At 43.6% G+C, this 12,657-nt stretch overlaps 1 protein-coding gene across 6 annotated transcripts in view; it reads right to left on the bottom strand.

Moving 5' to 3' along the window:
• The window catches only part of PDE6C (phosphodiesterase 6C), a 45,383-nt gene that overhangs the window by 24,673 nt on the left and 8,053 nt on the right, over window positions 1-12,657 (bottom strand). For 4 of the 6 annotated variants that reach the window (XM_042908616.1, XM_042908617.1, XM_042908618.1 and 1 more), the window contains exons 4-11: window positions 12,486-12,626; window positions 11,143-11,217; window positions 10,136-10,200; window positions 9,965-10,031; window positions 6,945-6,992; window positions 4,212-4,361; window positions 3,486-3,629; window positions 2,127-2,195 (exon numbers count right to left, since the gene is read on the bottom strand). In XM_042908616.1, the coding sequence (XP_042764550.1) occupies window positions 2,127-2,195; window positions 3,486-3,629; window positions 4,212-4,361; window positions 6,945-6,992; window positions 9,965-10,031; window positions 10,136-10,200; window positions 11,143-11,217; window positions 12,486-12,626 (759 nt within the window). The remainder of the gene's footprint in view (window positions 1-2,126; window positions 2,196-3,485; window positions 3,630-4,211; window positions 4,362-6,944; window positions 6,993-9,964; window positions 10,032-10,135; window positions 10,201-11,142; window positions 11,218-12,485; window positions 12,627-12,657) is intronic. The other 2 variants (XM_042908621.1, XM_042908620.1) reach the window with 2 other exon arrangements.

Raw genomic sequence — 12,657 nt, 5'->3', positions numbered from 1 at the left:
TTTTATCTCCCCAGTAAATGGGGCTTCTTGAACCAGATAAGACCAGACCACACTACCTTTTGTCCTCAGGATGCAGCGCAGCTCCTTGAATTATAGTACCTCTCGATAACTACTGCATGAATGAGAAAAAACTGAATTAAGGATGAGTGACGAAGGTACTTCTTTGGGAAATCCTCTCCAGATCTACGGTGTGGCGATCGCGAGCTGCAGGGCCTCCTGATTTGTCTTGGAAAGGAGGGAAGGTAGGGGGATTTCTTTCCTCATCAGCGCACCCCTACCTCAGTCCTCCTCATAAAACAAAACTGCAGTTGGCATCCTGACACTGTAGAAATTCTCTAGTTCTCCACCTAAAGGACGAAGGCCCTTACATTGAAGAAGCAACAAAATGGGCAAAGAACCAGTAGCTTTACAAGGAAATAGACTGTTTTGAATGTAAAATCTGCTCCAGGCTTGTCCCAAATCATTACTGCATAAAACTGAGGAACTCAAAACACAATCAAATATTGCCAAGTTCTCCAAAAGTCATGCATCTCCCCTTGCCATGATTGCATCTTCACTGCAAACATTCTTGCTGTGTAACTAATTAATCAGCTATAAGGTAATTTTTGCCATAAAAATAAAATCACAAAAAAAATGAGAGGGACATTCAATAAAAAGGATGTAACATAAAACATGTAACATTATGTAACATCTTTATGTAACATAAAAAAATGAATAACACAATAAAAGAGACCTTACTGTAAAATTTTTTTTAAAATGTGAATATATTTAGAATGTATAGCGTAGATTCATGGCAGTACTGTGCCAATAACTGATTTCATTCTGTGGATTGAACCTCAGCGCTTGTCTTCAAAGTCTTTCATTTAGAGTATTACACTCTTTTTTTTTTTTTTTTTTTTTTGCTTGTTGATTTGTCTCCTCCTTTGGCATCACACTTTCTTTCTTTCACTAAAATTTCTTCCTTTGTTAAGAGAGGCATCAGTTTCCAAATACTAGGAGGCATATTCGCAACAGAGCTCTGTATTGTGCTGTGAAAGCCTTCTACACCATTGTTTGTTCCTGGCAGATTGTCCCGCGTCTGCTGATAGACGTTCCTAAGTTCTATGGGGAATGTGGAGGAAATGCTAAGGTTGTAATGCGTTTGTAACTGAGCTTTGGCCATTATGACTGGCATGTTACCGTTGTCTAGTACAGCCTGGTGCGCAGTCTGGCTTCACATTCTACTCCACACTTCCAGTGAGGTTTATCACCGTATTTTCTATCAAGTCCGTATACGGAGTTGTCATCATCCCTACTTTAAGACCACCCCGTGTACTTGTCACAGCATAGACCACTATGAGGGCTAGCTGAGGTCCATACAGACCATTATGAGGGCTAGCTAAGGTTTATATAGACAATTGTGAGGGTTAGCTGAGGTTTACATAATATAAAGACGAGAGTTTTACTGATAACTAGCTTCAGTAGATTAACTCTGCTGAAGGCAGTCAATTCCTCAATGAAGAAAGGAAACCAAACTGTCAAAAGAGTTTTCTCTTTTACAGAAAAACTGCCTTACAGATCACTTAGTTATGTGGCAAAAATATTTGCCACGAAATGGTTGTGGCAAAGATGTCTACAGCAAAGAAGTTTCAGGCAAAACTACCTAGAACCAAATATAGGATTAATAACAGGAAGAGAAGTTATTTCAACCATTTCAACTGGTGGCAACAAGAGGAAAGAACCACATTCCTCCAAGTTCCAGAAAACAGAAGCGACTGCTGGCAGAGGACAATTGTGCCTTGAAGGGTCTTTGTTCTACTGTAATTCTGTCATGTCTTCCGAGGTGACCACAGTGTCATCCAAAACTATCAAAATCAACGAGGCCATGACATACCTAGAATCTGTGCCTGCGTTCCTTTACGCAGAAGCCTAGTTTTTGATTCTCTGTTATCTTTATGGATTGGACTGTAGGGGGCACAAGGAGGAAAAAAATGCAGAGAACTAAAAGGTCACTCTTTATAAGAAATCTCTTTTCTTTTTAGCCTTTAAAGGTGACAGAGAAGAGGGAACTCTTACATGAGAAATGAGAACATGTATCCTAATATATTTTATTTAAGCGGCGTTAAGGATAGAAGTAAAACACTTACCAAAATTGTGACAAGTTGTTTTTCTTCACAGTCTTCAATTACATCTATATTTAACTTCTCTTTAATTTTCTAAAATGTAAAAGCAATTGAAGTGTGAAATTCCCATAAAGTAAATTTCTATCTGACTCCTCTACTCTTAAAATCAGTTTAAATGTATTTAAAATATGCTGTAATGAGTTCTTTGCAAAGATGTATTCTAGATACAAAAAAGACCTATAGCATTGATTATGAAGAATTTTCTCCAAAAAAAATAATGTAATGATTTTTTTTTATTTCCTGAAAATGTAACAGTGGCTGTCAGAGAGAGAGAAGGGGAGACAGAGAGAGAGAGAGAGAGAGAGAGAGAGAGAGAGAAATGTGGGTTATTTATATGTAGGCAAGAAAGAGAAAAATGAGTGGCTTATATTTGTTTTTCTATTAGTTTATGGAAATTTCTCTTCATCCTCCTCAGGTTTTCTCATTTTTAACATCTCAAACTGTCAAATAAAATTTCTCTTAATCCCCAAGCAACTCAGCAAAACCAAGACCAGAAAAAACAAAACCCACCCCAAGAAAACTACACCTACACACACACTCTGAAAACCAGGGAAATAAAAGGAATAGAGATAGGGGATGTGTGGTATTTTCCCTTCATTTGGTGGTGATTAGAACACTGTTAATAAATATCTGTCTACTTGCTTCCCCATCGTCCATGATATTGGTCTTGGCCACATTTGGCCAATGAGAATTTTAGTGAATGTGCCATGAGGGAAGACTTGAAATGAGCTTGCACAGTTTGGCTTGCTCTCTTGCACCTTTGACCTCACCATAAGAAGGGCATTTATCAAGTGGCTTCTGGGCAAGAAGGATGAGGTATGCATAGAGCAAACCAAACTCACAGCTTAGAGCCAAGCCCAACCAGAAATCAGTTGAAGACTAGTCAACCCACCAATGCATGAGTGAAAAAATAGATGTTTAATGTTGTATACCACTGAGATGTTATGGTTGTTATACATGGCAATGTATATGGCAATAACTGACTGATACACTTCCCTTCCTGGAAATATTTTTTCCTTGCTAACATACTTGAATCTAGATGTCACTCCTCCAGCTCCTACAGACCCGGGAGTTGTGTTGTTGTTGTTGTTTAAGCAAAGTGCTATTCCAACCAAGCAGCCAAGAAGTCCAATAAGGCTCTGTGTCCACTGGGCCACCCAGGTCCGCAGCTCCCACCCCACCCCCCACCAATCTCCTTGTCTCCTCCTCCTTAGCCTAGGACTAAACCTATTCTCATCTGTCAGACCTCTAAGTAATTAGGCGAATTCCAGGAGCTGTGCTTAGATGCCACCTAATGTCCACAGGACTGAATTCCCCACTTACCAGAATAGACTTGACTTCATCAGGAGTAGCTTTGGTCTGGCTCATGAGCATTTCCTGAGCTATATCCTTTCTGTTTTCTAGCTTATTCATTTTATCATAGGTGTCAGTATTTAAAAGAGACCATCCAAGAAATTGTGTGAGAGTCTGAAATGGATAAAATGTGATTCAATTCTCTAAAACTGAAAAACTGATTTGGAGGCAACCATCTACATTCTTTCCTCTCAATCAATCTCCCTTCTACCATCAACAATTCAGCTTCGTATTTCAATCTAAGAACAAAAATGTACCAATAATCAGCCCCAGACAATGAAATCGGCTAATCCCTTGCTTTTCAAAGTGCACCAGGCACCATGAATATTTTATTAGAGCAAAAGAATTATAATATCCAGTAGAATAAAGCACAGCCTGAAACTCAGAGGATTGAGGGTGACAGCAAGAAACATAAGGAATAGAAGGAGTGGGGAAAGGAGATAGAAAATTTCTGTCCAGTTGCCTAATATTGTAAAGAATTTTGATTAAGCCAAAGTTCAATCTTTGGAAGAAAATGTTGCAGTTTACAGAAGCCAGGGAACAGAAATGACACAATAACCACATATTGACCGCAAACATATGTCACTCATGCCTTAATGGCCCTTCAAAAATACCACTCCAGAATAACAAATAATTGCACCACCTCTATTGTTTCATGAATTTCATTTGTCTCCATTAGTTTATGATTGCACTTACCTCAGTAATGTGTTCATCATATTCATCAAAAGGTTTTCCATCTTTCCTGTTGTAAAATGTAGCTACTCCCACAATATCTTCTTTCTTGTTGACAATAGGCAGGGATAAGACATTTTTAATGACCCAGCCAGTTTCATCTATAGGTCCTTTCTACAAACAGGAAGGACATTTAGATTATTTTCTTAACTTTTAATTTTGAAATACCTATAGATTCACAGGATGTTGCAAAAGAAATATATAGGGAAGCAGTAGGTACCCTTCACCCAGTTTCCCCAGAGGTAACAGCTTGTGTAACTGTAGTGCACCATCAAATCCAGGAAATAGATACTGATACAATCCATGGATCTCAGTCAGATTTCACTAGGTTTATGTGTACTTATTGTGTGTGTGTGCATGCGTGTGTGCATTTCTATGCAAGCTCATCACATGTGTACATACGTGCTCCTACCACTAGGATCAAGACAGAGGACTAATGGAGCATCACAGGCTTCCCTGAACTACTACCCTGTCGTAGCTACCTTCCCCCAACTCTGGTTATCTTTAAGGAAGAATAATCTAATCTCTATGTGAGCTGCACAATTCCTACACTGGGTCAGAAATTAGCTGGGACTATAGAGCCATAAAAGTGTTCTAGGCCATTTGATGCAGTGTACTGGAACCAAGTGTCTACACTGTAACAACCCTAACGGCTTCTCTTTTGCCCACCGCTATAAGGATCGGAAGCCTCAGTGTTCCCCATTCACTTTTTTCTGTCCCCCAACACCTGCTTAACTAATTCCTTATATTAAATTCTCTCTGTTGAAATACCTAGTGTGGTTTCTGTGTTCCTGACGGATCCATCAAAACCGTCTTTTGTGTTCCCCTGTGATGTGCCAGGACCTGGGCTAGTTGCTGGGGCTACTAACCACAGGGCCCTAATCTCAGGTTGATAACATTCTAGTGGGGGGATACAGACACAGAAGTTTAGGAGCATTTCTCAAAGTGTGGCGTGAGGTCAATGTGCAAGACCTTTTTTCTTTTTTTTCAAGCTTGTGTCATAATTTGAGGATGTGCATCTTAAATAAGCTCCCCGGGTAGCTCTGATGTCCTCTGACACCTGTGATCCAGGGTGCGGCACCTGCACAGTATGAGCAAGGTAGCCAAGCACTCAACACACTACCCTATTCCGTCTTCTGCTTCCTTCAGCACAGTGAGCCGTCCCCAGAGGCCCAGGCTGGTCTGCCTCTCCTGTGACGCCTTCTCTCACCTTTTCCACCCATACGGAACTTTTCTTTTTCAGAATTCTAACAGCACTTTTAGCCTGGAGCACACAAGGTAGCAGTTTAGATGATTTCCAAATGCTTCGGAGTTGTTGATTTTTGTCTGTGAGGCTATTTCCTAATCCTGCGGAAGAGCATTTCCTACACTGTTGGCTTCCATGTAAGTGAGGGGCCGGTGCTGGGCATATGACCGGTGCTCAATAAACAACTGCTTATTAGTTGGCGAGCTTGTCTTTATACTTGGAATGAAAAGCAGAGAAACCAAGCCTCAACTTATTGTGTCCTGACATTCAAAGCTTTGGGGAAAAAAATTTGGTTCTCAAAATCTTTATCCTCAGAGCCATGCGTGGCTGCCCCCAAATATCAGAGCAGAGTCCGGGCTCTCCCGGGCCAGCTCCCCTCCTTCCCTGTTCCGACAAGGACTGCTTAGGGTCAGACACTTTAGAAAGTGCTTGCCCCCTTGCTCCTTCCTGTGTACTCTTCCCCGGCACCCGACTGCCATAAATGTAGGGGTCAGGGCCAGCACAGCATGGTCACAGTGAGGCTTTGGCTGCAAGGAGGGAGGAACAGGAGCAAACGCGCCATATGGTGTTTGTGTGTTTTCCACATCAGTGAGCAGAGGGACGAACAAGGAGATCCGAGGGAAACCTTCCAGGAAACAAAGCAGGCGCCCGTAGGTTTCCCCAGGCCCGGCTTGCGTCTGTTGCTGCTCCCACACCCCTCTCACCGGAGGAGGCAGCCTGTCCAGCAGGCATAGCTGGGGCTCTGTGTGTGTGTGTCTGTGTGACAGACAGGAAGACACTGGTGGCTCTCTATTCCTGACCGGAACTAGGGCTCTAAGTGGATGTTTGTGAAAATAGGGACACAGAACACGGACCAGAAGGCAGAAAGGGAGGGGCCGCAGAGATAGATGCGAGTTTCTCCCCAGCAGTCACGTGGGGAGGGGGTGGCAGAGGGGACAGGTAGGGAGGGGGATCCCAGGATGCTGCAGGAGGAAAGATAAAACCAAGAGTCTGACAGCAGTAGAGGCCCCCGAGGACCCGATAAATAGTTTTTCTTTTCTAATAAGCTGCAGGGAAGGGCCTGGGAAAACCAACAAAGGGCTGAATCCAGGTGTAGACCTTGTGCAGCTGATCACTCCTGCGAAGAACACTTAGTGAGCACCTATGATGTGCCAGGCGCTGTTTGAAGCACTGAGTGACCAGGAGTGGGAGGGCATGGAGAAGGGGCAGGGTCCCCCCGCTTCCCTGCCCAGTGCTGGGGTGATAAACACCCTGTCTCCTCTCATCCCCTCCACCTCCCACCTCTTCTCCCTTCCCTGAAGAATCTGCTACTTGGCTGGTGACCCTGGTCCCTCCAGGGTGAATGGGACATAAGCCTTGTGCGTGCCTCCTGGCCACCTGAGCACAAGGCAGACCCTGAGGATGGGGGAGGGGGCAGCAGTGATAGGAGGCCTGGCAGAGGGCAGAGTTACCTGAAAGGTGAAGTACTCATCTGCGGGGGCGTTCAGCATGTTACATATCTGTAAAGCAAGAGGACATGAAAGTCCTGAAACATTGTGCGGAGGGGGGACCACCGACCCACAGAGCAGTGTAAGAAAGGATGCATTTGAGGCGAGGGTTTCTTCTGTGGCTCTCCATGGTTTGCACGCAAATTATTCACACTGAGCCACGGCTGGGCCAAATTTGCTAACAACACATTGAGGTTCTCTTCTGCTAATTAAGTCATTGTGTGACATTTAGCACAATCTCTGCTTCTGCCTACTCTTCCCAGCCTCTAAGGATTCTTCTTCCAAATTCAAAACTTTTAGCTGTTCAGACCAAGGAGTGGAGGAAGCTGAGGAGAAGGTCATTCTGCTGGGGCAGGGATGACAGAGATTCTGGGAAGGTTCTATTTCCTTCCTTCCTCCCTCCTTCCCTCCCTCTCTCCCTCCCTGGCCCAAGGTCAAGGATTTGCCAAGGGATTTGCCCAGGGCAGGACCGAGTCAAGGCACCCAGGGCTCTTGAGTCATAGAGTGCACCACCATATTACAGCAGCCCCCACCCCGCCCCGCCCAGGAATGCATTGTTCTGGCTGGGTCTGCTGAAATGTTTGAAATCATCCTCTAGGCTAGTGGTTCCCAGCCAGGGTGGTGTAGAGCATCTGATGGGTAGAGGGCAGTGATGCTGCCGAACATCGTACAGTGCACGGGATAGTTCCCCACAACTGTTCTAGATAGTTCCCCAGAATTGTCTGGCCCCAAATGTCAATAATGTCAAGTTGGAGAAAATCCCGTGCTAGACACAAAATATGTTTTCAGTAAGTCCTGCCTCTTGTAAGTGCATATGATAGGGTGATACCTTTGGGAGTGAAAGGGAGGACTATTGATAACTCAAGCACAACAGGTGTGCGTGGAAGCTGGCCCAGGCAAACTGGATGTATGTTCACCCTAATCATGATTAGAGTCCCAGGAAATGGCTCAAGCTCAATTCTCTGGAAATCACTTTGGGAATGCCAATTTGCCTAATGAGCAATTTTGTGAGAAATACCTTAAACTAGATTTACAACAGTTTGCGCCAATCTTGGGCTCTCAGAGAGCAGGGATGGGGCCCAGGGAAGGAGCTCCGATGTGGAAGGCAGCAGTGAAGCATGTGCAGTGGGTCTGTGATAGAACCACAACCTGGCGGAAAATCCTCCCCTGCTTTGGGAATCAATCCCCTGGCACGTTGGTAATATGGCAAGTTGATGACTTGGCAAATTAACCATTCAATGAACTGGCTTTTGACACAATCGTTTTCTCCAAACTGATTTTTGGGGAAACGCTGTTTCCCTAGAAAACTGCCTAGGTGGCCTGCAAGGAAACAAAGGATGGGGGTCAATGGTCGAGCAATCTGGTTATGTACAGACGCTGAAAAGTTGTGGTATCTGTGGACTCAGGAATGAATTGGAATGTTTTCGTCATTACTACTAAGTCAGGAGTAACATTTAAAAAACACTCCAATTATTTTGGAGTGATTTTGAAAACATGATATTTGTTAGTGTAAAGTGCTGTTTATTCCTAAAAGAAATAAAATTGTTTTTTCTCTTTGTTTTCTTTTCTTCCCCTTTGGCATGTCTCTACCTAGAAAAAGGGATCGTGTCACCTGTTTGAGGCCACCTGGTCCTGTACCCAGTGACCCCAGGGTTTAGGCCTCCTGGAAACCCCAAAGCAAAGCACCCTAACATAAGAACATCCTGCAGTCACATCTGGAATTTTCCTTACTCTGCTACTGTTCCAAACCCAGCAACTTTCACACTAAGCAGAGGCAAATTTGGGACAGTGAAAGAAAACAGGAGCTAACCTAGGTTTTATTTCTCCTTCCCTCTGACCCTCGAGTGACTCTATTAGTCACTATAATTCACATGCCCATTTCCTAAATAATGAAGATGAATGAACACTGCTCAAAACACAAGGACAACGCTAAAGCGAAATCAAATATGCAAATATGCAAATAAGTGCTATAAATACATTACAGAAACTTGGATTCATAACGGGGAAGATAGGAAAATGCCAACACTAAGAAATGTTGGAAGCATTGAACTCTCGCAGGGAGGAATCTTGGTGCCAAAAGACGACACAGATGGTGGAGAAGCCCAACAAGGGAGAGAAATCAGCCACGAGAAGGAAGGAAAGCATGGCTGAGGCAGAGTGGGAAAAATATGGTGACTCTGGTCCTCTGGCCTGGAGACCTGTGGGACCTACCAGACACCTCTTGCTTGTTGTCTGCCTATATCTTGACCTCTCTTAGCCAGACCTGGCCTGCTATCTGTCCATCCCATCCCACCCCACGTGATAGACTGGGGCAAAGATCTTCACTTACTTTATCAACCCACTACATTTTGCATTGCAATCAGTGGTAAAGTTCCCCATTTATTCATTTTTCTCTCTTGTCAGTAATTTCCCATGCTTCAAAAGTCTTGACCAAGGTAACTGTACTTGAGATCAAATTAAACCTAACATGAATCATGGTCACAGACTTCTAAAGGATGTCTGAAATTTGCATGGCTAACAGAATAAGAAGTTGGGGGAATGGATGAATCTTTCTCACAACGACTAAATATTTTTTTTTTTTTTTAATGTTTATTTATTTTTGAGACAGAGAGAGACAGAGCATGAACGGGGGAGGGGCAGAGAGAGAGGGAGACACAGAATCGGAAGCAGGCTCCAGGCTCTGAGCCAACAGCCCAGGGCCCGACGCGGGGCTCGAACTCACGGACCGTGAGATCGTGACCTGAGCTGAAGTCGGCCGCTTAACCGACTGAGCCACCCAGGCGCCCCTCACAACGACTAAATATTTTTGTGTAATCTGGAAGTCTCCAGTCAACCTACTTTCAACTGCCAAGATGCCCCTCCCCCATGTCCTGTGTGAGCATCTCACATGTGTGTGCATTTTACTTTCACAACTGCTCCCACCCCTTAGTTGATAAGGGCTTCATCCAATATTATTCAAGGTTTAAATGTGTTCAATAACTTACAAATCCATTTTCAGCAACATAGGTCGGCAACCCGCTAACGAGAGTCCAGTGGTCTGCAGGAGGTGTCCTTGAGGAAGATTAGAAGAAAGAAAATCATTGTCATACAGAGAAGAAATGCACTGTGCACGAAAACAAAATGGCAACTTCCTGGCTGCTGAGGACAGTACTCACGGGATCACTTTGATCTCTTCTTTTCCATGTAAAATGTAATCGATGATTTTATAAAAGATGACTTCCTAAGAGGAAAGAGATTATGAGAGCGATCTCATTTCCCAAAGAAAACACTTCTTATAGGCGAGCTTATACTTTAAAACTCATTTAAATGGTACCTTACATTCTAACCACATTGCTCTGCATAACTACCACCAAATTACTCATGTCCTGATTACAAGCTTGCAACACAACTAGAAAATACTATTGGCTATTTATCTACATGAACAAGCCTGTTAAGCTAAATTTTAAAAGTTGAGTTTATCCAAACAGCTTTCACGGGAATCTTGTTTTACTTTTAGCTGATCCCTTTCTATTGTCCAGAAATACCTGACTACTAACTTCAGCATAACAAACCATGTAATTTCTCATCCTCAGTCAATGTTTTCTCTTCCCCACTGTATAATGAACATTTCCCACCTTCCAAGCTGGAAGGGACTTGAGAACTAATCTCTCTACTTCTTTGGGCAGATGAAAACCCCAAGGCCTGGACACATTCTATCCCAGTACCTTCACTTTCCTGTGTGTTTGGGAACATGGTGGTGAGACATCGTTCCTGCCCTCTGAAGCTTGTGTCAAGGGGGACACAACTATCCAACTCTTGCCTGGAGTCTCGAGTCCAGCAGGTGTGAAGGAGGGCCTGGGCATAGTGCACTTAAAAAGCTGGGCAGGTGGCTCTGATGTCCCTCCCTATTGAGATCTATTGATTCACTAAGCCCGGCTTTACAGAAAAGGAAATTGAGAGGTTAAACAATGAGTTAGGCAAGGAGCACCTAGCTGGCTAGGGAAGACCTGGGACTTGAACCTCAAACTCCTTGTCCAGTGTTCTTTCTACTACTCTGAGGTCCCCCAGAAACTTACAGGACTAGAATCCAGGGCTTCTCAGGCCAGCACTCTTCTTTCCTCCCTACTGGTTTTGGCAACCTGTACCATGCACACATATCACTGAGGAAGACATTTGCACTTACTCTGCCATCTGGTGTCTTTGGACCTTTATAAGGCTCAACTTCTCCAAGTTTGATTGGCCACTCATCATAGAATTCCTGGAAGCAATTATATGTAAACATATTAAACAAACTGTTCCATGACCTACTATATCTTCTATGAGTTTCATGGCTTTGCATATTTTATTTACTTATTTATTTTATAAATCCAGAATTTTAGAGCTGGAAAAGATCTACGATTTCCAGTAATATCGCTTACAAACTTGTGAATGTGAACAAGTCACTCAAGCGTTTTCATCTGTAAAACAGTGATGATAATAGAGTTTATGCTATAGGGTTGTGGTGAGCATTAATGAACAATATGTACAGAGCACTTGCCCTGACACATAGTCAAAGGGACTCAATAGCTAGTGGCTCTTTTATAGATAAATAAACTAAATCTAAATAGGTTAAGAAGCTTGGCCAAGGTCATGCAGCACGACCAACAGTGTGGCCACCTTACCCAACATCTGTTCTCTCCCTCTTCCTCTCTAACAGACCCTGATTTTATTTAGGTGCCAGGTGGTCATTTTTCTCAGGGAATATGGGCTTGTACAGCCCCTGGGTGGCCCCTATGAGATGCCTGGGATTAGTCTGAGGGCAGGCAAATGGCCCAGTTGTGGACAGTGAAGAAGGGGGAGAAATCTGCCAAGGCGCTTCTGGGGAAGGGTGCTCCTCACATCACATGAAAGGTGATGATGGTAACATTTACAGGAAAAGCCTCCCAGTTTGGTCCTGTCCATGTGCCATGCCTTGAGCTATAACAGCCATCTTGCCACCCCAAGAGGAGACCTTGCCACCATGCTGAAGGCGGCAGAGACCCTGCCGTGGGAAAACAGGAAGCCCCTGGGGCCTTGATGACCGTGCTGCGTTCTCAATGAACCAGACCTAGAACTGCCCTTCTTCTGCCCTTCTTCTTCCAGGAAGAACTCGGGACTTCTTGTTAAATGAGATAATAACTGTCTTATTGTTAAAGATGCTTTTAGCTGGGTCTGATGTTACTTGTAGCCAAAAGCACCCTAACCCAAATACACTCAACTACAAAGTCCCAGAGCCAGGATCAGAACCCACCTCTCCTGACACTTGGTCCTGTGTTTATCCACTTAGAACAATTACTCTGAAAAAATAACTTCAATTCACAAGGAGAATAAGAAATAGAAACAAGACAGTGTTCATTACTTATGCTGAGCTAGGAGAGCTCCAACCAAATGAATGAAACAAGATGAGAAATGATTATACATTGTATGTGAATATTATCCATTTTTTAATGGATCACTGTCTTGTATAGACGATTTGAGGTGAGACAAAATGTATGGAAGAATGAGGACCTTCTCCTTGGTCATGTCCAGCAGTCCGATGGAGTACCGTTCACAGTTCAGATATGTTCTAATTGTGTAGAGTGCTTTGTGAAATTGCCGCTCAACATCTGTGAGCTCTTCAAATACTTTATTGGCAGACCACATAAGGATCTGAAAGGATGAATTAAAGAGAAAACAGAAC

The sequence above is a fragment of the Panthera leo genome, chromosome D2 (genome assembly GCF_018350215.1).
Source record: "Panthera leo isolate Ple1 chromosome D2, P.leo_Ple1_pat1.1, whole genome shotgun sequence".
Taxonomy (NCBI): Eukaryota; Metazoa; Chordata; class Mammalia; order Carnivora; family Felidae; genus Panthera; species Panthera leo.
The sequence above is the reverse complement of the archived record's forward strand: the minus strand, read 5'-3'. Positions and strand labels throughout refer to the sequence as shown.